General features: G+C 43.3%; 1 protein-coding gene across 50 annotated transcripts in view; it reads left to right on the plus strand.

The window, feature by feature from the left end:
- Positions 1-10,065, plus strand: part of ICA1 (islet cell autoantigen 1) — a 161,130-nt gene extending 151,065 nt beyond the window's left edge. For 27 of the 50 annotated variants that reach the window (XM_035253767.3, XM_078342683.1, XM_035253774.3 and 24 more), the window contains 2 exons: positions 6,901-6,987; positions 9,226-10,065. In XM_035253767.3, coding sequence (XP_035109658.2) covers positions 6,901-6,987; positions 9,226-9,347 — 209 coding nt within the window. In that variant the 3' untranslated portion in view covers positions 9,348-10,065. The remainder of the gene's footprint in view (positions 1-6,900; positions 6,988-9,225) is intronic. The other 23 variants (XM_078342689.1, XM_078342696.1, XM_078342694.1 and 20 more) reach the window with 1 other exon arrangement.
- Positions 10,066-26,651: the final 16,586 nt, after the last annotated feature.

A 26,651-nucleotide genomic window follows, 5' to 3' on the forward strand; every position in this document is an offset into this window, starting at 1 on the left:
AGAGGAAGGGGGATTGGAGAAGAGAACAGTGACATATTTTTTCCCTTCTACTTTAAGCTCCAAGAGTATGAAACAAAGGAATGCATGTAGAATCAAGTTGTGTCGAAAATGTGAAGATGAAGTTAATTTTAGCTGGGATTTCTAAGAGTCTCTGAGGTTATCAGCATGATAGGAGGTGGGGGTTCCTGTGTCATGTAGCGATGAGAAAATTGTGCCTTCCTGAGGCCTCTTCATGTGAGTAGGAGGAGAGCCAGCGAGAGAGGCCACCTCAGCTGGAGACAGGCAAGGCTGAGAAACCTCAGAGTCAGTGTTCTCAATTCTCCACCCATTTCCAAAATTTAAAAGTAGACACCGATACTAGAAAGATTACCAACTGCTCAAAATAAATGCATCAGGACATCTTTTAATTTAGGACTCTGCAAACCAAAGTTAGGAATCTTGTTCTAGATTCCCAGAAACACACAGCCTTGTGCTCCTTCACGGTGTTCTTTTGTTTTACCCAATTCTGAGATGCCGTTGCCATCTGGGTGGATTTCCATTTAAGGCTAATATAGTGTCAGGCTTCGGGTTATCTCCAGTTCACCGTTCCTCAACCAGTGCTCACCTCCTGCCATTCCTGGCTTCGCCTGCCCCCAGGTGACTGCCATTCCCAGTACTCAGAATCATGTGAGGAAAAAGACCACGGGGTGTATTTATAGGTTGAATGCAGAGCAGGCACTCTCAGCACAAGGCAGTGAAACTGAGTTCCACCAAAGTGCAGCACTTCCTCTGCCTGCTGAGGAGCATTTGCAGGTCTTGGAGCTCTGCAGAATGTAGTTCACAGAAGGAGCTTTGATCTACTCCACACCCGTTTTATAGATCAGGGAATGAGGGAGCCCCAGAAAGGCCTTGTGACCTGCTTAGTTGTTGCAGTTGTTCCACCATTTGAGTTAAGGTCTAAACTTCTCAGCATGGCTTGTGAGGCCCTTTAAGACACGACTGTCTCCTCACTGTCCATACCTCCCACACCTTTGCTTAGCTGCCTTTGGCATTGTTTCCCTGGAGAACCGCATGTGCTATCAGTGCACTGGGTCCAGCCATATCAAGCTTCAGTGCACCCATCTCTCCCCACCATGGGGCCTTGACGTGCTCTTCCTTCTCCTTAGAGCCCACCACTCCCTATGCAGCGTGCTGCTTGCCTTACCTGGCTAACTTCTCATCCTTCAGCGTCTCAGCTCCAATGTCACCTCTGACGAGTCTTCCTTGAGTCCCCCACTCCCCAGCAGTCAGGGTGTTTCTGCTCCCCACGTTCATTACAACCTGTACTTAATCATTCCTCTCCCCTTTCCTTATTGTAAAATTGATTCACTTTAACTTTTAATTTCTAAGGGAATAGTAGATGCATGTGTTTATAGGGTATGTGAGATATTTTGATACGGGCATGCAATGTGTAATAATTACATCAGGGTAAATGGGGTGTTCACCTCAAGGATTTCTCATTTCTTTATGTTACCCACATTCCAATTATACTCTTTGGGTTATTTTTTAATGTACTATAAATTATTGTTGACTGCAGTCACCCTGTCATGCTATCAAATGCTAGATTTTATTTATTCTATCTGACTTTATTTTTGTATCCACTAACCATCCCTCTGACTCCTGCCCCTACCACCCTTTCCAGCCTCTGGTAACCATCATTCTGTTTTCTATTTCCATGAATTGAATTGTTTTAATTTTTAGCTCCCGCAAATGAGTAAGAACATGCAAAGTTTGTCTTTCTGCACCTGGCTTAGTACACTTCACATAATATCTTCCAGTTCTGTCCAGGTTGTTGCAAATGACAGGATCTCATTCTGATTCCATTTTCTATCTCTTGCTCTAGGTTGTCATGGTGCAGGGCCCATATTTGTGTTGCTCACCACTGTATTTCCAGAACACAGCTCAGTGCCTGGAATACAGTGAATGTTCAAAAGTATTTGTTGGATGGATGGATGGATGGATGGATGGCAAGAAGTGGGGGAGAGGACAACTGACAAATGACACTAGAGGAAAAGAAACCAATCCTAAAATGGGAACCCTTGAAGATGATGCCCTGAGGGGTTAGTCCTGCCATCTACTTAGCTTACAAAGGCCCAGATTCAGCTCAGCTTTACTGAGGGCCTGCTCTCTAGACGCTCTCCTACCTGGTTTCACTTAAAGATCCCATTTTATCCAAACAACCCCCAAATGAGGCAGGAATTTTTATCTTCCCCTTGCAGATACGGAAACTTGACGTGAGGGGGAATTGTGGGTGTCAGGGTGGTGCTTTGCCGTGTGGCTGTGGTGTTCCCACTCTTCCCTTCACAGGCAGCCCCGCCCCAGAGCTCTCAGGGCTGTGATCCCTCACCCAGCCCCAGGCGTGGGCTCTCCCCGCTGGTAAATGACACCCATGGCAAAGCGCAGCTCTGGGCGGTGTCCTTTGGCTTCCCTTGCTGCTCTAGCTGGCCAGCCTTATGCCTGGCTGATTTAGATTTTCCTTTACGTAAGAAAGGGGGACAGGGTTGCTCTAATAAAATTTTATATGTTTCCTGCAAATGGGTAGCACATTTGACATATCAAAGGATCCTGAAAGCCAGGGTAGTCATTTTGTTCACAGAACTCGGTGCCCTGGGCACTCACGCTTCACCACCCTTCTCCTGACTGAACTGCTCTGAGATGAGCTGACATCTTTCTAGCCACACCTTCATGTTAAAAGTGCCTCAGCCAATTCTCGCCAGCTAGAGAACAGTTGATGGCAATTATGGGAATATTAGCAACACTAAGTTCTCTTTAAATAGCATTTTTTCCTGACAGAAGCCAAAACATTTGAAATCTGGCTTGGCATTCAATCCCTCATTGTACCCTTCCCCTAAATAATTTTCAAAGTGATATGAGGTTGAAACTGTAGCTGAGCTTAATATTTGCTTTTTTTCATAAATAGTTGGTGTCACAGACATACTGTTTTATCTCTTCATGCGCATGTAGTTGAATCGTTAGACTGATGTTTAGTAACTGTTCTGAGAAAGGAATGTGACGTGGCAAACGGGCTGTTGTTTCTGCTGCACACAGTGGGGAGGGGGAGAATGACGCCCTGTGTGCATTTGTCAACATCCTGAGGTGTACTGTTCCCATCATTTTAGCTCTCAAAGAAAGGATGTCTTCAGGCTTCATGTCCTTCACATCCTCTGCTGCAGAGAAGCCCCCCAAATTCCTGGATTCTACGTGTTTATTGTATGGTTCATGAGTGTTTTAGGTGAACAATATTTTAAAATCCATACTTACAAAGGAATTCAATTAGAAGATACCTGTTTTGTCTGTAAAGGAATCTGCCATTATCATCTTTTAAATCACATGTTTGAAATGATTTGTATTCCTGAGTCTTCTTTTTTATTTTTTATTTTTGAAATGCTGTCTCACTCTGTCATCCAGGCTGGAGTGCAGTGGCACAATCTCAACTCACTGGAACCTCCACCTCCCAGGTTCAACTGCTTGCCTCAGCCTCCCAAGTAGCTGGGATTATAGGAACCTGCCACCACACCCAGCTAATTTTTGTATTTTTAGTAGAGACAGGTTTTTGCCATGTTGGCCAGGCTGGTCTTGAACACCTGACCTCAAGTGATCTGCCTGCCTTGGCTTCCCAAAGTGTTGGGATTACAGGCGTGAGCCACCACGCCCAGCCTCTGGGTTCTTTTAAAGTTTGACTTGATATACAGATGTTTCACTTATTTATAGCTTTTCAAGAACATGCACATTACATGATGAGACGTGAGCTCCATTTTGACATGTAAATTGATTTCTGCCTCCTTTTAGGAATGCGTTCATTTCAGACTTTGAAAAATATAATGCTTTGAGTCTGCCTCTTTTTTTCAGTGTTCTCTGCAGCGGAGTGTCATGCATATTTTTGAAATGGGAAAAATTATCTTGTTTGCGTTCCCACTGGGTCACATGGCATACAGAGATCAGTGAGGGATTGACTTCTCTATTCCTCACCTGGCTTTTCTGAGTCAGTTCAATTTTCTCTGAAAATGTGAGCCATCCAGGAACTCTGTCAGAGAGGAAAACAGAATTGAAGAGCATAAAGCTGCAAGATTTGGAGTCAGCTGCCTGGGGATGTGGGGTCCTAAAGGGGCCCCTCTGATTCTTAGGAGATCCCTCTCCTAGTCGACATACTGGCCCAAAAGGCATCCTGTGATTCTAATCGAAATGGTGACCCAGGCAGCCTCAGAGACCAGCTAAGGAAGTGCTTCCTGAACTTTTACTTATATAACAATCACTGAGTGTTTGCTAAAATAATTGTCTGGGCTCCAACCCCAGGGATTCTGATTCAATAGGTCAGCATTGACTCATGAACTTGAATTTCTAACCAACACATAGGTGATGCACATGCTTCTGTTGAGGGCACACACTGTGAGAATCATGGCTCTGAGAGACTGAGGACGAGCTGCAGGGGTTACAGGAAAGTGGCACGGGCTCTGGTACACTGGTGGGTCTTTGGTAGGCTTAGCGTTGGAGAAGCATTGCAGGAAAGGGTGAGAGTTACCAGTTAGATTCAGTACTTCTCAGTGTTTCTATGATCGGCATTATTTGGCTCACATAGAAACCACAACTTTAACTTTCCACATTTAACACTGTTTTATGTGATTTGGGTCTAGAAGGAGAATGGTCATGCGCCAATTTTCTAGGAACCCGGGAGGTTATGTTATTCCTGGGTTACACCAGATACTGGTTATTTTAAAAAGTCATTTTATTGCAGTATAATTCATATGCCAAAAATTCACCCACTGTAAGAGAACAGTTCAAGGATTTCTGATATTGTGCAGCCATCACCACAGCCCAGTGTTAGCCCATCTCCACCATCCCAGATAGCTCCCTCAAAGTCTAGTACTTTTGATTGTTCGTAAATTCTGTTACGTATATGTTCAAATACCTTTCCAATGAACAACAGTGCCTCTTAAAACCCTTGGTATTTTTTAAATTGTTCTAGATTCAATAAATAGGACACTATTTCCTTAAGTTAGTCTTAATAAGTTTGTGAGGTTTGTGCCATTTGCCTAAAATGAAATACTTGAACCAGTGAGTATTATTATAGTATTGAATATGTGCCAGATACTGCTTTGCCATCTCTTAAAATAATCCATTAGAAGTTACTTCTCACAGTTTAAAACAGTGCTCTGTTTGTGTTAATGCAATAGTCACATGTTTGAACACCCATTGTGTAGCATGCAGTGCACTAAAGGATATAAAGACGAATAATACATGGTTGGTCCCTGACTTCCAGGGGCTCTAGACTCTAGAAGATTAGATGAAAATGTAAACTAAGAAATGGAGTATAATTCTATAATGAAGTCCACTGGAAACTGTGAATCCAGAATGGCAGAGTGAACAAGTGGCATTAAATCCTATACTTTTTGTGGCATTCTTGCTCTGGACATTGGTTTCACTGCCCCATCTGAACTCTGCCTTCCAAACATGATCTCTCTTGAAGGCCTTATCAGACACAAATCTTTTCCTTAAAAAACACTGTGACCAGAGTATCCCAATAAAAGGATACAGTTTTAAGCCTAATGATCCCAACAGCGATGCATCCTCTGATGGTCTACATTTTATAGCGAGAATCAATAATCCACTTAATCGGCAAACATCTACCAGTGCTGTGTTAAGTATTTTTGAGCAAATTGAAAAACAAAAAATTCGTTGTCTCATTGAGAAGGTAAGACTTGCATATATAGAATTAAAGCAGGAGTGCAAAGAAGCTTATGGTAAAGTTCTACATTAGATACGAGTCATGACAAAACTCCAGGACGGACAGTAAATGCTGTGTGGAACTAGGTTTGCTATCCTTAAAACGGGAGTGCTGAATGCCTCTTAATCATTCTGGGGGAAGGCAGGGCACAAGGGGCATTATAGAACATTGGGTTATACAAGTTGTATTAGTCCATTTCACACTGCTATTAATATAAAGAACTGCCCAAGACTGGATAATTTATAAAGGAAAGAGGTTTGATTGACTCACAGTTCAGCACAACTAGGGAGGCCTCAGGAAACTTAGTCACTGAAGCAGAAGCAGGGCATGTTTTTCACAAGGAAGCAGGAAGGGGAAGTGTGGAGCAAAGGGGGAAGAGCTCCTTATAAAACCGTCAGATCTTTCGAGAACTCACTATCACAAGAACAGCATGGGGAAAACCAACCCCATGATTCAGTTACCTCCAGCTAGTCTCTCCCATGACATGTGGGGATTACAGGCTGACTGGATTATAATTCAAGGTGAGACTTGGGTGGGGACACAAAGCCTAACCTTATCACAAGCTAAATGCCATTGTAAGGGGGAGGCATAAAGTTAAAGAGGGATTTCTTTCCCCCTCATAAATTTGGGCTGGACTGTCATTTATTTATCTGTATTAATTAAATCTCCCAATTTAAATTAACTGTGCAGAAAATAAATGGACGGGATCACACTGGAAGTTGAGAAGATGTGTTTACTAGTCCTATTGCTTCATTTAATGGTGTTCTCTTTTTTAAGCTTTTCCCCATTTGTGACAGAAAACCAAGGCACCTGGTTTCCTTAGAGCATTATTGATAATCTTTGGTATGATCATGAAATGATTGTGCTTGAGACGAAGAATGGGCAGAAATAAAGCTAAAATGCAAAGATGTGTTATCCATAGCAATTGTTTGTTTGCTTTTCAGAATCTAATCTTTTCCTTCATTTTTCATATTTTTGAATTGGACTTGACGACACATGTCTCCTGTCTCCTCAAATGTATTTCAGTATGAGGATCATAGGAGAAGTATCTTATTTTAGTTCAGAGGCCACTATGGTTGAGAACCAGGGATGTGGCCATCAACTGGTGGGTTCGCGTGACTTCTTCACTAGATCTGACATGCTCTGGTTTTGAATATTAGGCTGGTCAGAAAGCAATGTCAATCCTCCTACTCCATGGCCAGCACCAAAGACAAGCAGTCCAAATGACAACAGCCCAGCAGCGAAAGGTAATAACAACATTTTATCTCCCTGAAATGACTGCTGCCTTCCTTTCCAGTAGCCTAACCTATTTTCTATACTTCTTTACTAATTTTCATTTGAACATCTAAGGCTCAAAGCAGGGCTATGAGATGGAGAATTTTGCATAATCCCAGAAATTACATTCTGACTTCTTTTTCCGGCTCAATGTCCTCATTCATAATTCCTTTGATCAAACTGTACCTATTGTGGATGAGTCAAATATCTACATGTGGTTGGGTGGTCCCTAAGTTTGGTTGGAAATACCAAGATATGAAAGGCCTCTGAGGTTTGCTATCTTTAGCCAAAAATACCATTGCCACCACCATATAGGGCATTTAATTTGCGCTTCTCAGAAAGGGTCAGGTTTCATAATTGTCAAATGAGGTCTTCTCAAATTCATGAGATCTGTTCTCTTTTGGGTCAGGTCCCCCAAGGGAACCTCTGCTCAACTGAAGATCTCGTCTGTATTTGCAGCTCTTTTTCTGTTTCTCTGGTGGTCACTGACTTTTCCTTTGTTGGCCACAGGAAGTTAAAGGATGGGTCTACTCCATTATCATCAGAACGTGTTCCCATGATGTTCTTTTCAGCGTTGTGCAAATAAGTTGCCCCTGCTTTGTCTCCAGCAGTGGCTGCCTGGGGAACGTAAGGATTTTCCCAAAGCACAATCACTGGCTCCTCAGGGCAAGGCCACAATAATGCTCAGAGGATCTCCTAAGACCCTTGAGGAGGTTAGAAGGAAGGGGAAACAAGCATGTAGCATATTTTCACTAGAGTCATCTTTAAAATATTTTGATATCCTCTAGCAAGAATAATAGAGATAGGCTAATCCAGCAAAATCAGTCATGTACCATAGAGTTTCCTTGGGGATCTCCCACATGACTCAAGAAAGACGAGTGACTCCCTTTCTTTAGGCAGTTCCCTGCCTGCCCCCCCTCCAACTAAGCTATATTGAGCTCTCTCGTCTCAGATAATCATATCAAGGTAAACCAGGTGATCCCAGGGCTAATTGCACATGGAATTCAATCAGTGTTACATAGTAATAACTTTCATATTACCAACTAGATACAGTTTTCTCACTATCATAGATACATTGATTTTTACATGTAGGTATGTTGATATCTATAAGACTTTTTAATAAAAAGAGAATCAGAAATATAAAGTGATCAGTATTCTATCTTAGCATTTTAGTGCCATTTTTATGAAAGGATCAAAGGCCCTGTTTATATTGATATTATCTCATTGCTTCTATCCCATCACTAAGCACTTTTAGCAACTTGTCCTACCAGTAATTTCTGAGACTCTTTTCAGCCAGATGGCAAGCACATTCCTACCTGCTCTCAGCCATCAGAGACATTTTCTTCCTGTTTCTGACACTCCCACCTGTTGGAGAAGAAAAAAAGCACAGGTCATCCAAGCCAATGAACTTAGATGTTCATGTGGAATGATTTATGTAGTTTAAACAAAGCCTCCATCTTATTTAGGATCCACGTGCACGAGGCACTGCTTTGAAAATGTTCCCCTCACCTGGAAAATAGTTGGCTGTATATTCGTGGTATTCAGGAAGTTAGGGCAGGTCTTTTGGTGGAAGAGCAGAAGGGAGTATTCCAGTACGGCTGAAGAATGAAGGGAATTAACTCCCCCCCTCCCACCGGGAGAAGGGAAGGCATGTCTGGGCCCTCCTTGTTTTGACAGGAAAGGATTGAAGAAGGCAGTGACTCTGAGAAGAAGCCAGACCTGGGCACCAAGCCCTTCTGGGCCTGTTGCTTTAAAGGTTAAAAAGAGTGGCCATAATATTTCTCCTGATCCAGCAGATTTAAAAAGATTTCTCCAGCAGACAGTGGAAAGCCCCTTGCTTCCTCAGCCATTCAGACTGATTTCTGAAATAACTATGCTATTTCCTGGTTGTGGTGAAGCGGCAGGGCCTGAGGTTTTGAGCAGCTTTTCATGGGCTATGGCCATTCGTGGGGTTGGAGTGCAGGTGGGAGTTTGTTAACACAAGAGCTTGTTATTCACGGAGCTTCAGGCCATGGTTTGGAAATGGTAACCAACTGACTGACCAGCCACGGGAGCTGTAATTTCCTAGCTGTTGTCAGAGACAGAGTGCAAAGGGATTTATGCGATTGAACATCCTGCATTTTAAGATGACCTGGACCTGCCTGCATCCCACATGGCAGAGGCGGCCATTTGGAAGGTGGGTTTGCTCATGTTTCCTCTTCTCTCCCCAGAACCTGCTAAGGCTGCCTCGGACCTGACTGCCTGGTTCAGCCTCTTTGCTGACCTCGACCCACTCTCAAATCCTGATGCTGTTGGAAAAACCGATAAAGAACACGAATTGCTCAATGCATGAATCTGCACCCTTCAGGAAGGCGCTCATGAGGCCCCCAGAATCTCCCCCAGGGGCTAGCAGAAGTATAAAGTGATCAGTATGCTGTTTTAATAATTACGTGCCATTTTAATAAAATGAAAGGGTCATCGGCCCTGTTTATATTGGTATAATTATTTACTCTTATTTGGTATAAAGGGTTTTCGTGTATCTCTATGTGGATCTAAACAATACAGGATTGTCTAGAAGCGGTTTCCAGGCCGCCGCTCTCCTGCCTACATCCCATCATGGCTGCTGCGGTGTCCCTGGGCTACCGTGAGATCCAAGTTGAAATCAGAAGCCTACTTTGATGGTAGGTTTGAATGACGTGTCCTACAGCCTCAGAGGCAGCAGGAGGCTAGCAAAGCTTAAATGCCTCCTTCTCTACCCCCAGCCTCTGTCCCCCTTAGAGGAGGGCTGTAGGAAGATTCCCTCTTCCTGCCAAGCCATCTTCTAGTGAGCTCTGGATGAAGCTCTGGCCAACCAAAGACACTGTCCCCACAGCAGGTGCCTGGTGGGCCACATGTTTTCACACTGGCGGAGGAGCTGGGCTTCTCTCCAAGGCACAAACCTTTCTATGGAAAGCAGCCATATTTGCAGATAACGCTGTCTCCTTTTGTCCTCTTCGTGGCTGGAATTCAAAAGCATGTATTTCTGAAGCCCCTTGTGACTTTTTTTTTAATTAAACAGAAAAGATATTTGACATGCAGAGTCAAGTTTATGGAGTCTGTTGTGGGGACTTAGTGATGTGCTGAGGAAGGTGCTATGGGTGTGGGGGCTGGAATGGGACAGAGGAGGAGGATGGGTCTCAACTGCAGCCTTGAAGCTATTGATTTGACCCCATGCACCATCCAGATAAGGCAGCAGCAGGAAGGACGACATGGGGCTTGTAGGATCAGGCAGGGGTGGGAGCCACAGTTTTACATTTGGGCAACTAGGATACTCTGCCATTTTCAGAGTCCCCAGAGCTGGCACCTCTCCCTGCCATGCATGTCACAGGTGACCTGCTGAGTGAGGACCCACACACATCTGCGGAAGCCCATGTACACCCCTTTCAGTGACTTAGAGGCCCAGAGTAGGGGTGGAATCGACGCCTTCCCAAGAGATGGTTCCACATGCTTGGTTGGGCCAGGAGTTCTCTCCTGGGCTCCTGCAGCATCAGTGCCCAGCTCTGAAAGGGCTTCCTGGGGACACTTCCTGAAGAACACACACACACACACGAACGGCTCTGGAAGGGCATGGCCACAGCAATAACCTCCATCCCTACAAGACACCTTGGAGGACTGGAGATGGGGGCTGTTGAAGGTGTTTTTTCTCTGCACAGGAAAGTACGCTGCAGGTGAAATTAAAGACCCCTGCTCACATCTGGGTCTACCATAAGCTGTCCAGAGGGTCTCCTTTGTTAGAATCTCATTTAGCGGATTCCTCACCCCAGCATTGATGGCATTTGAAGATATGAAAAGTTCAGCACCAGGGCCTCACCTTGTGAGTCTTCCTGCACTCATATGGGAGTCTTTGCTGTACTCTCAGCCTCTGCTCCAAAACCTGGGCCTGTGCGTTTGCTGTGCGCTTCTCCTGGGATGCCATCACAACCCCACCTACCCTTCCAGAGCCTCTGCAGAGCCCATGTGCTCCACAAGGACCTCTCCAAGTGCAGCCCCGAGGTCCCAGGTCTCCTGTGAGAAGCCAGCCCTCATCTCCCCCCGAAACTTCATCAGTTCCTGCCTCATCTCTCCCTGACACTTCATCAGTTCCTGCCCTCCCTTCCTGCCCCTCTCCCATCTTTTTCAGCAATGCTAGAATAGTGCTTGCCCTGGCCTCACGAGAACTGTGCTTTATGCATCTGCCTCTACCACTAGGTGCTACAACATTCTCCCTGTTCCTCCAAATCTCTGTCCCCCCGGCAGTCAGCACCCTGGAGTAACCTTGTCAGCAATGGATTAATGATTGCGGAGTTGAGCTGCCCTGCATGGAATGTGGACTCGGTCCTAGTTTCATCCTGGTTCACATTTGCAGGGGTGAAAACCCTGCAACCGCACTAAGAAGATGAGGCAGGAGGCCCTGACTCGCTCAGTCCAGGCTAGAGGCCCAGAGAGCTCCGTGAGGGAGAGGGTAGGAGTGAAAGGGGGTGGAGCTCATCTATTTCAAACTGATTACTTAATACTAACAGGTGGCATTTAAACATTGCTCTGAGGGTGGAGGGGAGAGGAGGATTGTGGCAGCTGGACAGGCTTTGCGAATTTCACATGGAGGCATTTTCTCCCCAAATTTTCTTGACCTTAAAAAAAATAAGAAAAGATTCAGTTCCCTTTTCTATCCGCAATCCACTTGGCCAGCCTCTTGGTCCCTTGTGATATTCATGTTTTGATCCGGGCTTAAGCAAAGCCCCCTAGACCACCTTTCTAGTTTAAGAAGCAGCAGCTGCTGCCTGATTCTCTTTTAAGAGGCCTTCGTGCTGACCTCGCCAAACGGCTTCCTCCAGGCCCCACCTCCCGGACCCGCCTCAGCCGCCATGGACTGGCCCACTTTGTCGTGATGAAGACAAAGGTACCCTACCCTCCTCCTGTACAGTTCCGCTTGTCCCTCGTTGTCGCTTCATGTTGGGAGCCTGGTCTGAATCACAGTTGCACTGAAACCTTTGGGGAGGTTCGGAAAGCACCTGTTCCTGGAAAGCTTTCCTGCCAATCCCGGTGGGGTGCTCCGCCAGGCTCCCTTCCCCCTCTCCCAGCCAAGATTTAAAGAATATACAAATTTGAGGGAACCAGAGACAATTCTTTTTCCTTCTTTCTTCTTTCCCCAGCTGGCATGGGCTCTTGGTGTACTTTATAGATTCATTTCCTTCAAAATGTAATTTTAGAAATGTCAAGTTGATTTTTGAGTTCTGGGAAAGTGAGAAAAGCACCCGTCAGCTTCAAAATTAGAAATGCACCAATTTAGGAAGAACCAGCACTTTTTGTGAGTGGTTTTTGCCCAAAAAGACGTGATCTATTCAGAGTTGGCAGCCCTGGGCATCCAGAGGCGTCAGTGGGCCTGTAGGCGGGGCTGATGCAGGGTGCTATTATTACCAGACAGGGGTCCCAATCCAGACCCCAAGAGAGGGCTCTTGGACGTGGCACGCAAGAAAGAATTTGGGGCGAGTCCATAAAGTGAAAGCAAGTTTATTAATAAAGGAGGGCGGGCGCAGTGGCTCACGCCTGTAATCCCAGCACTTCTCACGCCTGTAATCCCGGGACTTTGGGAGACTGAGGGCAGATATCACCTAAGGTCAGGAATTAGAGACTAGCCTTGGCCAACATGGTGAAACCCCGTCTCTACTAAAATTTTAAAAAATAGCTAGGCGTGGTGGCGGGCGCCAGTAATCCCAGCTATTTAGGAGGCTGAGGCAGGAAAATCGCTTGAACCTGAGAGGCAGAGGTTGCAGTGAGCCAGGATTGCGCCACTGCCCTCCAGCCTGGGTGAAAGAGCAAAACTCCATTTCAAAAAAAAAAAAAGAAAGTAAAGGACTAAAGAATGGCTGTTCCATAGGCAGAGTAGCAGCATGGACTGCTTGACTGAGTATACTGACAGTTATTACTTGTTTATATGCTAAAGAAGGGGTGGAAAATCGCTTGAAGCTGATTTATGAGTTTTCTGGGAAAGGGGTGGAGAGTCCCCTTTTAGACTGGTCAAGTTTTTAAAGCCTCACTTCTTAATACTGTTGCAGTTGCAATTACGTTTCCAACACGTGAACTTTGGGTGATATATTAAAACCGTATCAGGCAGGGTGGGAAATGGGCTGTGTGTCTAGCTTTTCATGTGCTGGAGTCTCACCCTTAAGGACCAAGAATAGAGAAAGTCCCTTAAGACAGAATTGGGATGCTGTTACTAGAGAAAGAAAAAAAAATGGATGCTAGGCAGGAAAATACAAGACAGCCACTCTAGTTTCTAACAAAAGACATTGAGGAAATGCTTTTTAAGTCTTTCCAGAGGGCTATGAAACAGGGTTGTTAAAAAACTGCAGTGGTTTCCAAAAACCCCCTATCAGCCGCCAACCTCCCCCACCCCCCTAGGCCACTGCCCAGCAGGTACTGGGGTGGAAGCTTGGCGCTCTCAGTGGCCCACTGAGAATACTGACCTTCCCTCTGACTTCATGGAATCACAAAAGGAGTCTTAGAGCTTTTTGCTTCCAACCTGCTCATATCCATATGAAGAAACTGAGGGGACCAAAGGGACTTTGAGAACTAAGCTTAAAGTTAAGGTTAATTCCTGTGGTTAATGGTCTTGATGGTTACTAGTCTTGGTTTTTCAGGACTGATTTCCAAGGCAACACTTCATTTAGATCAAAGTGTTTGTTAGAAATTAAAAGTTGTAGAAAACAATTCAAATTCAAAAACAGGCAAAATTCTTGTTCTTCATGACCACTTTTATTTTTATTTTTTGGAAGTTAGTTATTAAGTACACCCTTTTGGGATAGCATCCAGGAGAGACATTTAGGACAGTTGTTAAGAGTTTGCTCTGAAGCCAAACAAACCTTGGTCAAGCCTGGGCTTTGCCCGCTGTAAGTCGTATACCCTCTCAAGCTTGTTTTCTCATCCATAAAATAGGAATAGTAACATTTCCTACCACTTGGAGTTATTACAAGGTTTGAGTTGATGTCCCCAAAGACTTTAGTATTGAACTTGCACACAGCAACACACAAGTATGACCCAATGTGCCACCAAAGTTCACTCTCTTGGTAAAATGTTGGGGGTTGGGGGAAGGAAGATAGAGGGAGAGATTTGCTAAAGGGCACAAAATTACAGCTGGATAGGGGAATAAGTTCTGGCATTCTGTAGCACTGTAGGCTGATTGTAGTTAACAACAACATATACTTTAAAATAGCTAGAGGGAGGTATTGAATGTTCCCAACACAAAGACGTGATACATGTTTGAGATGGTGGATATGCTAATTACCCTGATGCGGTCACTATACATTATATGTATAGAAACATCGCTATGTACCCAATATATACAACTATTTGTCAATTTTTAAAATTTTAACTTAATTTTTAATATGCAGCTGGGCATGGTGGCTCACATCTGTAATTCCAGCCCTTTGGGAAGCCAAGGGGAGTGGATCACCTGAGGTCAGGAGTTTGAGACCAGCTGCCCAACATGGTGAAACCCCATCTTTACTAAAACTACAAAAAAAATTAGCTGGGTGTGGCAGTGGGTGCCTGTAATCCCAGCTACTTGGGAGGCTGAGGCAGGAGAATCACTTGAACTCAGGAGGCAGAGATTACAATGAGCCGAGACTGCATAATTGCAATCCAGCCTGGGGCAACAAGAGTGAGACTCCATCTCAAAAAAAAAAAATGCTGTCCTCTCCCAATGAATGACCTTGCATAAGACAGACCAAGCTCTCTTTTCTCATCCCATCGTTTATTACCTTATTCATAAATATCTTGGAAATGGAGGGAGGAGGACAGGACTAGAAAGTCTACTGAATAAGTTGCCCCTGATTTTTCCATAAAGCTCGACAAAATTCTACCATAAGACTAGGAGCTATAAAGTGGATTATCATGTCTACAGACAAAAAGGACACATTACAAAATTCACCAATCTTAAAGGTATCTTGAAAACAAATCACTAGTTGGAACACTGATGAACAGAAATTGGGATGCAGAGCAATTAAAATTCTCATGCATCGTTGACAGGAATGCAACATGGAAGCCACTTGGGAAGATGGTTGGGTGCTGTCACAGAAAGTTAAATACATGCTTACCAAACAACCCAGCAGTCAACACCTAGGAATTTATCATGAAGGGAAAGAAAAAAAGAGATATCCACATAAAAACATGTATGTGAATGTGTGTTGCAGCTTTATTCATAATCTCCCAAATCTGAGAGCACCCAAATGTCCTTCAGCTGATGAAAGTGTATGTGCACACAATGGAATATCTTTTAGTGGCAAATGTGAATATTGATACACAACATTATGATAATCTGCAGCAATATCATGTGCCCCTGCCATGATGCAGTGGGACGGGCACTTAGCCTCTGTACTGTTCTCTCCCCAAATTCATAACCCCAAGCTCAGTGTCAGAACATATCAAACCCAAATTCAGAGGCATTCCACAAAATACCTGATACGTATCTTTTAAAACTGTTGAGGTCATGAAAAATAAGAAAAACAAGTAAATCATTCTTCAGAATTTGCATAGCATTTCACAGGCTTCAAGGAAATATTCGTTGGCTCTTTGTTATTTTCTTCCCTTATTCCTTCCTGTCTCCACCGATAAGTACAATTAACGGCATAAAAAAAATAAGAATATTGGAATGTTTAAAATGTTTAAGAAAATTTGTGATTAACTGTATTTATAAGTTTCATCCATTATATTTGAAGTTTTAATATTTGCCAATTATAACTCAATAAAGCTAGAGAAATTATAAAATTTTAAAGTTCTAAAGTATTTAGGAGGCTGGGTGTGGTGGCTCACACCTGTAATCCCAACACTTTGGCAGGCCAAGGTGGGCAGATCCCCGGAGAAAAACCATACATGGGAGGAAGCTAAGGAGCCACAGCAGCTAAATGCTAAGTGGGACCTGGGATTAGATCCTGAAACAGAAAAAGGACATCATTGGAAAAACTGGTGGAAAACAAATAAAGTCTATACTTTATTTAGTATAGTAGAGTGTAATAGTGCATATAGTATAGTATAATAGTGTTGTAGCAATGCTAATTTCTTAATTTTGACAAGTGACTATTTCTTAATTTTGAACAATACAGGAAGCAGGGTAAAAGGCATGTGGAAACCTTGTGCTATCTTTGCAACTTCTCCATAAGTCTCAAAGTATTCTAAAACAAAAAGGCTGTTTAAAAAAAAAAAAGCTTCATATTGTGTGGTTCCATTTATATGACATTTTGAAAAAAATCCTTATAAGGATAGATATCGGATCAATGGTTGCCCAGGGCTGAGGTTAGAGGAAAAGTTCATTGGAAGAGTTAGTTCCAAAAGGACACGAGAGTTTGCAGGGATAATGTAACTCTTTTGTTGTTGTTGTTGTTGTACTCTAGGGTACATGTGCAGAACATGCAGGTTTGTTACATAGTTATGCACATACCATGGTGGTTTGCTGCATCCATCACCCTGTCATCTACATTAGGTATTTCTCCTAATGCTATCCCTTCCCTAGCCCCCTACCCCTTGACAGGCCCCAGTGTGTGATGTTCCCCTCCCTGTGTCCCTCTGTTCTCATTGCTCAACTCCCACTTATGAGTGAGAACATTCGGTGTTTGATTTTCTGTTCTTGTGTCAGTTTGCTAAGAATGATGGTTTCCAGCTTCATGTCCCTGCAAAGAACATAAACTCATCCTTTTCATGGCTGCATAGTATTCCATGGTATGTATTTGCCACATTTTCTTTTTCCAGTATCTCCTTTGGGTTGGTTCCAAGTCTTTGCTATTGTGAACAGTGCTGCAATAAACATACATGTGCATGTGTCTTTATAATAGAATTATTTATAATCCTTTGGGTATGTAACCGCTGATGGGATTGCTGGGTCAAATGGAATTTCTATTTCTAGGTCCTTGAGGAATTGCCGCACTGTCTTCCACAATGGTTGAACTAATTTACACTCCCACCAACAGTGTAAAAGCATTCCTATTTCTCCTCATCCTCTCCAGCATCTGTTGTCTCCAGAATTTTTAATGATCACCATTCTAACTGGCATCAGATGATATCTCAATGTGGTTTTGATTTGTATTTCTCTAATGACCAGTGATGAGCTTTTTTCCATATGTTTGCTGGCTGTATCAATGTCTCCTTTTGAGGAGTGTCTGTTCATATCTTTGCCCACTTTTTAATGGAGTTGTTTTTTTCCTGTAACTTTAAGTTCTTAATAGATACTGGATATTAGCCCTTTGTCAGATGGATAGATTGCAAAAATTTTCTCACATTCTGTAGGTTGCCTGTTCACTCTGATGATAGTTTCTTTTGCTCTGCAGAAGCTCTTTAATTAGATCCCATTTGTCAATTTTGGCTTTTGTGGCATTGCTTTTGGTGTTTTAGTCATGAAGTCTTTGCCCATGCCTATGTCCTGAATGGTATTGCCTAGGTTTTCTTCAAGGGTTTTTATGGTTTTAGGTCTTAAATTTAACTCTTTAATCCATCTTCAGTTAATATTTGTATAAGGAGTAAGGAAGGAATCCAGTTTCAGCCTTCTGCATATGGCTAGCCAGTTTTCCCAACACCATTTATTAAAGAGGGAATCCTTTCCCCATTGCTTGTTTTTGTCAGGTTTGTCAAAGATCAGATGGTTATAGATGTGTGGCATTATTTCTGAGGCCTCTTTCTGTTCCATTGGTCTATATATCTGTTTTGGTACCAGTACCATGCTGCTTCGATTACTGTAGCCTTGTAATATAGTTTGAAGTCAGGTAGCGTGATGCCTCCAGCTTAGTGTTTTTTGCTTAGAATTGTCTTGGTTATGCAGGTTCTTTTTTGGTTCCATATGAAATTTAAGGTGTGTTTTTCTAATTCTGGGAAAAAAGTCAGTGGTAGCTTGATGGCAATAGTATTGAATCTATAGATTACCTTGGGCAGTATGGCCATTTTCACGATACTGACTCTTCCTAACCATGAGCATGGAATGTTTTTCCATTTGTTTGTGTCCTCTCTGATTTCCTTGAGCAGTGGTTTGTAGTTCTCCTTGAAGAGGTCCTTCACATCCCTTGTAAGTTGTATTCTTGGTATTTAATTATCTTTGTAGCAGCCGTGAATGGGAGTTCACTCATGATTTGGCTCTCTCTCTGTTATTGGTGTATAGGAAAGCTGGTGATTTTTGCACATTGATTTTTGTATCCTGAGACTTCACTGAAGTTGCTTATCAGCTTAAGGAGATTGTGGTCTGAGATGATGGGATCTTCTAAATATATAATCATGTCATCTGCAAATAGAGACAATTAAACTTCCTCTTTATCTATTTGAATTATTTCTTTCTCTTGCCTGATTGCCCTGGCCAGAACTTCCAATACTATGTTGAATAGGAGTGGTGAGAGAAGGCACCCTTGTCTTGTGCTGGTTTTCAAAGGTTTTCAATCCTTCCACTGTTTGCCCATTCAGTATGATATTGGCTGTGGGTTTGTCATAAATAAGTCTTATTATTTTGAGAAACGTTCCATCAATACCTAGTTGACTGAGAGTTTTTAGCATGAAGGCTGCTGAATTTTGTCAAAGGCCTTCTCTGCATCTATTAAGATAATCACGTGGTTTTTGTCTTTGGTTCTGTTCCTGTGATGGATTATGTTTATTGATTTGTGTATGTTGAACCAGCCTTGCATCCCAGGGATAAAGCCGACTTGATTGTGATGGATAAGCTTCTTGATGTGCTGTTGGATTCAGTTTGCCTATATTTTGTTGAGGATTTTCACATCAATGTTCATCAGGGATATTGGCCTGAAATTTTTTTTTTAGTTGTCTTTCTTCCAGGTTTTGATATCAGGATGATGTTGGCCTCATAAAATGAGTTAGGGAGGATTACCTCTTTTTCTATTGTTTGGAATAGTTTCAGAAGGACTGGTACCAGCTCTTCTTTGTACTTCTAGTAGAATTCAGCTCTGAAACTGTCTGGTCCTGGACTTTTTTTGTTGGTAGGCTATTAATTGCTGCCTCAATTTATGACCTTGTTATTGGTCTATTCAGGAATTCGACTTCTTCCTGGTTTAGTTTTGGGGCAGTGTAAGTCTCCAGGAATTTATCCATTTCTTCTAGATTTTATTTGCATAGAGGTGTTTATAGTATTCTCTGAGGTAGTTTGTATTTCTATGGGATCAGTGGTGATATCATCTTTATCTTTTTTATTGCATCTATTTGATTCTTCTCTCTTCTCTTCTTTATTAGTCTGGCTAGTGATCTATTTTGTTGATCTTTTAAAAACCAGCTCCTGGATTCATTGTTTTTTTTTTTTTGAAGGATTTTTTTGTGCCTCTGTCTCCTTCAGTTCTGCTCTGATCTTAGTTATATCTTGTCTTCTGCTGGTTTTTGAATTTGTTTGTTCTTGCTTCTCTAGTTATTTTAATTTCGATGTTAGGGTGTTGATTTTAGATCTTTCCTGCTTTCTCTTTTGGGCATTTAGTGCTATAAATTTCCCTGTAGACACTGCTTTAAATGCATCCCAGAGATTCTGGTATGTTGTGTCTTCATTTCATTGGTTTCAAAGAACATCTTTTTTCTTGCCTTCATTTCACTGTTTATCCAGTAGTCATTCAGGACAAGGTTCAATTTCCATGTAGTTGTATGGTTTTGAATGAGTTTCTTAATCCTGAGTTCTAGTTTGATTGCACTTTGGTCTGAGAGACTGTTTGTTATGATTTCCATTCTTTTGAATTTGCTGAGGAGTGATTTACTTTCAATGATGTGATCAATTTTAGAATAGGTGCAATATGGTGCTGAGAAGAATGTCTATTCTGTTGATTTGGAGTAGAGGGTTCTGTAGATGTCTATTAGGTATGCTTGGTCCAGAGCTAAGTTCAGTTTCTGGACATCCTTATTAATTTTCTGTTTTGTTGATCTGTTTAATAGTGAAAGTGGGGTGTTAAGGTCTGCCACTATTATTGCCTGGGAGTCTAAGTCTCTATATAGGTCTCTAATAACTGGCTTTATGAATCTGGGTGCTCCTGTATTGGGTGCATCTATATTTAGGATAGTTAGCTCTTCTTGTTGCATTGATCCCTTTATCATTTTGTAATGCCCTTCTTTGTCTCTTTTGATCTTTGATGGTTTAAAGTCTGTTTTATCAGAGATTCGGATTAAACCTGTGCTTTTTATTGCTTTCCATTTGCTCGGTAAATCTTCCTCCATCCCTTTATTTTGAGCCTATGTGTGTCTTTGCACATGAGATGGGTCTTCCGAATACAGCACACTGATGGGTCTTGACTCTTTATCCATTTTTGCCTTTTGGTGTCTTTTTATTGGGGTTTTTGGACCATTTGCATTTAAGGTTAATTTTTTTTTCACAATCAAGACTTTCCATCCAGTAACATGAGGTTAATACTTTTATGTGTGAAACTGATCCTACCATTTTGATGCTAGCTGGTTGTTTTGCCCGTTAGTTGATGCAGTCTCTTGTTAGTGTTGATGGATTTGGTATGTTTTTGCAGTGGCTGGTATCGCTTGTTCCTTTTCATGTTTAGTGCTTCCTTCAGGAGCTCTAGTAGGGTAGGCCTGGTGGTGACAAAATCTTTGAGTATTCGCTTGTCTATAAAGGATTTTATTTCCCCTTCACTTATGAAGCTTAGTGTGGTGGATATAAAATTCTGGGTTGAAAATTCTTTTCTTTAAGAATGTTGAATATTGGCCTCCACTCTCTTCTGGCTTGTAGGGTTTCTGCAGAGAGATCCGCTGTTAGTCTGATGGACTTCCCTATGGGTAACCCAACCTTTCTCTCTGGCTGCCCTTAACATTTTTTCCTTCGTTTCACCCTTGGTGAGTCTGATTGTTATGTGTCTTGGGGTTTCTCTTCTTGAGGAGTATCTTTGTGGTGTTCTCCATATTTCCTGAATTTGAATGTTGCTCGGCCTTGCTAGGTTGTGGAAGTTCTCCCAGATAATATCCTGAAGAGTGTTTTCCAACTTGGTTTCATTCTTTTCATCACTTTCAGGTACACCAATCAAATGTAGATTTGATCTTTTCATGTAATCCCTTATTTCTTGGAGGCTTTGTTCATTTCTTTTCACCCATTATTTCCTCTAATCTTGCCTTCTCGCTTTATTTCATTGAGTTGATCTTCAATCTCTGATATCTTTTCTTCCACTTGACCAGTTTGGCTATTGAAACTTGTGTGTGCTTAATGAAGTTCTTGTGCTGTGTTTTTCAGCTCCATCAGGTCATTTATATTCTTCTCTTAATTGGTTATTCTAGTTGGCATTTCGTCTAACCTTTTTTCAAGATTCTTAGCTTCCTTGCATTTGGTTAGAAGATGGTCCTTTTCCCAGAAGAAATTTGTTATTACCACCTTCTGAAGCCTGCTTTTGTCAATTCATGAAACTCATTCTCCATCCAGTTTTGTTCCCTTGCCGGTGAGGTGTTGTGATCCCTGGTTGGAGAAGAGACATTCTGGTTTTTGGTGATTTCAGTCTTTTTGCACTGATTTCTTCTCATCTTCATGGACTTATCTACCTTTGGTCTTTGAGGTTGGAGATTTTGGGATGGGGTCTCTGAGTGGACGTCCTTTCTGTTGATGTTGAAGCTATTTCTTTCTGTTTGTTAGTTTTCCTTCTAACAGTCAGGCCCCTCTGCTGCAGGTCTGCTGGAGTTTGCTGGAGGTCCACTCCAGCCCCTGCTTGTTTGGAAATCACCAGCAGAGCTGCAGCTCTGCTGCCTGTTCTTCCTCTGGTAACTTCGTCCCAGAGGGGTACCTGCCATATACCAACCAGAGCTCTCCTGTATGAGGTGTCTGTTGGTTCCCACTGGGAGGTGTTTCTAAGTCAGGATACATGGGGGTCAGGAAGCCACTTGAGGCAGTCTGTCCCTTATCAGAGCTTGTGCACTGTGTTGGAAGATCTGCTGCTCTCTTTAGAACTGCCAGGCAGGGACGTTTAGGTCTGCTGAAGCTGTCCCCACTACTGCCCCTTTTCGCAGCTGCTCTGTCCTAGGAAGGTGGGGGCTTTATTTATAAGTCCCTGACAGACTGCTGCCTTTTTTCAGAGATGGCCTGCCCAGTGAGGACATCTAATGAAATAGTCTGTCTGCAGATGCTGAGCTATGTTGGGCTCCACCCAGTTTGAACTTCCGGCAGCTTTGCTTACACTGTGGGGTTGAAACCACCTACTCAAGCCTCACCAATGGTGAGTGCCCCTCCCCTCACTGAGCTCAAACATCCCAGATTGAATTGAGACTGCTATACTGGCTATGAGAATTTCAAGCCAGTGGATCTTAGCTTGCTCGTCTCCATCAGGGCAGGACCCACCAAGCCAGACCACTTGGCTCCCTGGCTTCATCCCCATTCCAGTGGAGTGAATGGTTCTGTCTTGCTGGTGTTCCAGGTATCACTGGGGTATGAAAAAAAACGACTGCTGCTGCTAGCTCGGTTTCTGCTCAAATGGCCACTTCGTTTTGTTCTGCAAACCCAGAACCCTGATGGTTATGTAGGTACCGGAGGAAATCTCCTGGTCTGTGTGTTGTGAAGACCATGGGTAACGTGCAATATCTGGGCTGGAGTGCAGAGAACAGTCCCTAATGGCTTCCCTTGGCTGGGAGAGGGAGTTCCCCAGCCCCTTGCACTTCCTGGGAGATGCAGCACCTCACCCTGCTTTGGCTTGCCCTCCTTGGGCTCCACCCGCTGTCCAACCAGGTACATCAGTTGGAAATGTAGAAATCACCTGCCTTCTGCATTGATCTTGCTAGCTGTGCACTATTCAGCCATCTTGCCCGGAACCAGTGGAACTCTTTATAGACTGATTGTGTCAGTGGTTCCATGACTGTATGCATTTGTCAAAGCCCATAGAGGTGTACACTAAAAAGAGGGGATTGTACTGTATATAAATTATGCCTCAATAGGTATGACTCTAAAGAAATAAAGAAGAAAAGAAATTGGACTCTAGATCCTCCACAGAGGGATGCCAGCAGTATGGGGAAGAGGGTCCTCTGAGACATCACCTGAAGGTGAGAGACTCACCCTCAGTTGCAGATTAAGGAGACTCATTGGCCTCCAGCTCCATGAAAGAGAGTGCTACTCACACTGGCATCCTCCTGCGGGGATCTGCCATCATCCTACTGTAGAAAGTCAGGACAGGCCAGGTTATGCTTCTGCAAAACCACCACAACATCCCAGTGATTTAAAACAAGGAAATTTGCTTCCTTTCCCTTCTGTGCTCTATTTTCAATGTAGCTCAGTGGTGCTTTGCCCCACAAATCCACTGGTGCTCAAGCTGACAAAGGTGTCACTGGCCTACAAGCCGATCACATGAAACACAGGAACTTCTCCATCACAGCCACAAGGAAAAGCTGAGCTGAGAGTCATGCATTGGCTGTTTTATGCTTCATCCTAGATAGGACACACTTCTCTTTCCTCCAGTACCCAGCACCAGTCACATGGCCTTGCCCAATTGCAAAGGCCTGGGACGTAGGACGAGATGGATGGAATATCTCTTGAGCACTATTATCTTTCAAAAGTTTGTTGGTCTTTAAAATGGGTTGCAAACTTCAGAACAGTAAAGTCTAGTTTGTTCAAAGGAAGTAAGAAAACACATGCTTATAGTAGGGTTTTTTTTGGTGTGTGCAGTTTTGCTTTTAATAGACAAAGGCCTTGTAATACTGTCAGTTGTCTTATAGGAGATTGGAAAAATTCCAAGTGAATGTATTGAAAGACCAAAATTCAGGATGACTGTTCCTCTCAAATCCCTTACTTCTAAGCAGTCCTGGCTCCCATTTTGCTGGGAGAAACACAGTCTTGGGCTAGGAAGTCATGCTCTGAGTCACAGGACCTCCTACATTCAGCTGACTAGCTCAGGAAATCAATGTGGTATGCCTCACAGAATAACTTTTCACCCAGAGAAGACTCAGAGCTTATCAGATTCACTCTCCTTTGATTCTGAGCTGGTGATAATATGAAACAGTTTGTCAATTATAAAAGCAAGAGATACCAATATGAGCAGATGCAATGTACAGTTACTATAAAGCAATAGGAGTCTTGAGCAATCAGAAACTCTGAGCAAGCAGGGCAGAGGGGCACAGAAAAGGCACATAGCAGAAGGGGTGCACAGCTAGAGTGGGTGGACCAGGCAACCAGCCCGGGGTGCTGAGTCCCTGTAAGAACTGCCACATGAGGATTAAGCATGGCTCCACTTCTACTGCTTTTCTAAGTTTCTTTGATCAGTTGCACCTCTTTGTATTCTCCTCTGAAAATAGAATCTCTGGTCTTAATATGAAATAAACACCTGTGTTCTATCCTCAGATAATTGGTAAGAAACTGACCTGAGGGCCCTGCTGTTCTCAACATGCCCCAGTGCTTGCTCTAGAATTCTCCAGCATTAGGCCACAGTTATTGAACCAGCAGGCATTCTACTTGAGAACATGACTAAACTCAGTCAAATGCTGGAGCCCCTCAAGCTCTCTACCAGCGTCTTCCTCACCATCCCCCACCCCACTCCCATTGCCTGTCACTCTTGGAGCATTTCAGTAGAACATCCACTGGATGCCCCTTCCTCTGTTATTGGGATGCAGCCCCTGACAGCATCTCAGTGTTGGGTAACTACTGGCCTCATTATTAGCAGGGCAACTCCTTCATGATTTGCCCTAGAAGAGAGCTGATTGGAAGTGTTCAGAAAACCTCTGAAACCATACAGGATCTGATATGGTTTGGCTGTGTTCCCATGCAAATCTCATCTTGAATTCTAATCCTCATAATCCCCACATGTGGTGAAAAGGATCTGGTAATTAATCATGGAGCTGTTTCCCCCACACTGTTCTCGCGATAGTGAGTGAGTTCTCATGAGATCTGATGATTTTGTAAAGCATCTGACATTTCCCCTGTGGTACTCACTCTCTCCTGCTGCCTTGTGAAGGGGTGCCTTCCTTCATGATTGTAAGTTTCCCGTGGCCTCCCCAGCCATGTGGAACTGTGCATCAATTAAACCTCTTTTCTTTATAAATTACTTGGTCTTGGGTGTATCCTTATAGCAATGTGAGAACAGAGAGACAGGGTCTTACATCTGCCAGCCAGTGAGGGGGCAACTTATTTTAGGAATGCCTCATCAGTTCAGGCTGGGTTATGTATCAGCCTTCTGCGGTTTTCTTCCCCAGCCACTTCACAGGGAACTCTTCATTGATTTTGGTATGAGGTGTCTTCTTGCTGGTATATCTGGGCCTGAACTGTGGCACTCCAAGGATCTGTTCCACACTGAGAGTTTCCTCCACCGTCTTCTGCGCACAGCACAAACAGAAGGCATTCCTAGGACATACATAGCACTTGACAGGTCGACACCCTAGCTTCTATTCTCTTCCAAAAATTCACTGCTATTTCTGATGGCTGGGTTATGAACTCTTTCTGACCTGTTATAATAAAATCTATTCTGGTCCATGGATTTAAGTACCCTTTGGCCTCGGTGGTTCTGTACATCCTGTAAGATACGTAAGTTTTTGTGAAAATGTACCTGTGTGGATGTTTAACTTGAGAAAAATGGTCTAGAATGTCCATAAATTCTCAAAGGGGTGAATGAGCAAAACAAGTCAGAAAACTCGTGCTCGTCATAGGCTTCATGCTGATGCAGAGGACACCAAAGTGCTTGAAACTTGCCATAAGCACTAACAGCCTGCAGCAGCCACGTGTAAGCAAGCTGGAGGTTCCTTTGGCCCCTTTACAGCCACAGGGAAGTAACAGCCATTTTGTTCTTGGTCCTCTATTCTTGCCCTTAAGGGTTGAGTTGGCCATGTGTGGGCCTCTGCAGTCAAACGGAGGTGTATTTTTATCTTGCCAATAGGAGCTGCCATCCTGGGTGAGCTGTGACTTTGGCTCCAGCTGGAAAGGAAGAAACTAGCAGGGAGAGAACAAATCCTCACAACACACTAGCCTGAGCTCTGGCTACCTGCAGTTTGCCACCCATCTGTTACCTGCCCTCAGAAACAGCCCTGAAGGGAGCCCTTGCTTCTTGATCTTGGGCTTATATGGTGAACCTGTGTTGAGAAGCCCAGAGCCAAGCAGCCTAGATTTTCTGCCCTATAAGCCAGGTCTGTGGTTAAAGAGAAAACACCTTGAAAGACAGAGGAATGGGCCAAGCTGAAGCCTGAGGTGCCCTGGTGTTCTGGCCTTGATTTTCAGGTCTGGGCAGGGTAAGGAAAGCGAGGCACAAAGGATAACAATGAGCAGGGATGACAGTAGAGACCCATGTGCACATACTCTGGCCTCTTCCACAGGCATTCAGTGTGGCGAGGTGCCTGACTGCTTCACCTACTGAAAACCAGAAATATAGTGGATGGCAGAGAACAAAGTAGGCCACCCTCCTGATGCATTAATGCCCTTGAATTATGAATCACCTTTATGTGTTTATTCTCTTCTCTCTGACCCTAGTGGACTATGAAAAATAAAATAGCTATCGTCCCTGTGGCGGTTATGCCAGGAGCTCTGCTATGTGCACGTAAGCCCATTTCATCCTCTTTACTACGGTATAGGTTTTTTGTATATATGAATTTTTAAATTAAAATACATGTCACATGCCATACAATTTCCCATTTTAAACACATGATTAAGTAGCTTTTAGTACATTTACAAGGTCATGCAACGATTACCATTATCTAATTCCAGAACAGTTTTTATTACTCCCGAAAGAAAGCC

This window comes from Callithrix jacchus, chromosome 11 (assembly GCF_049354715.1).
Source record: "Callithrix jacchus isolate 240 chromosome 11, calJac240_pri, whole genome shotgun sequence".
Lineage (NCBI taxonomy): Eukaryota > Metazoa > Chordata > Mammalia > Primates > Cebidae > Callithrix > Callithrix jacchus.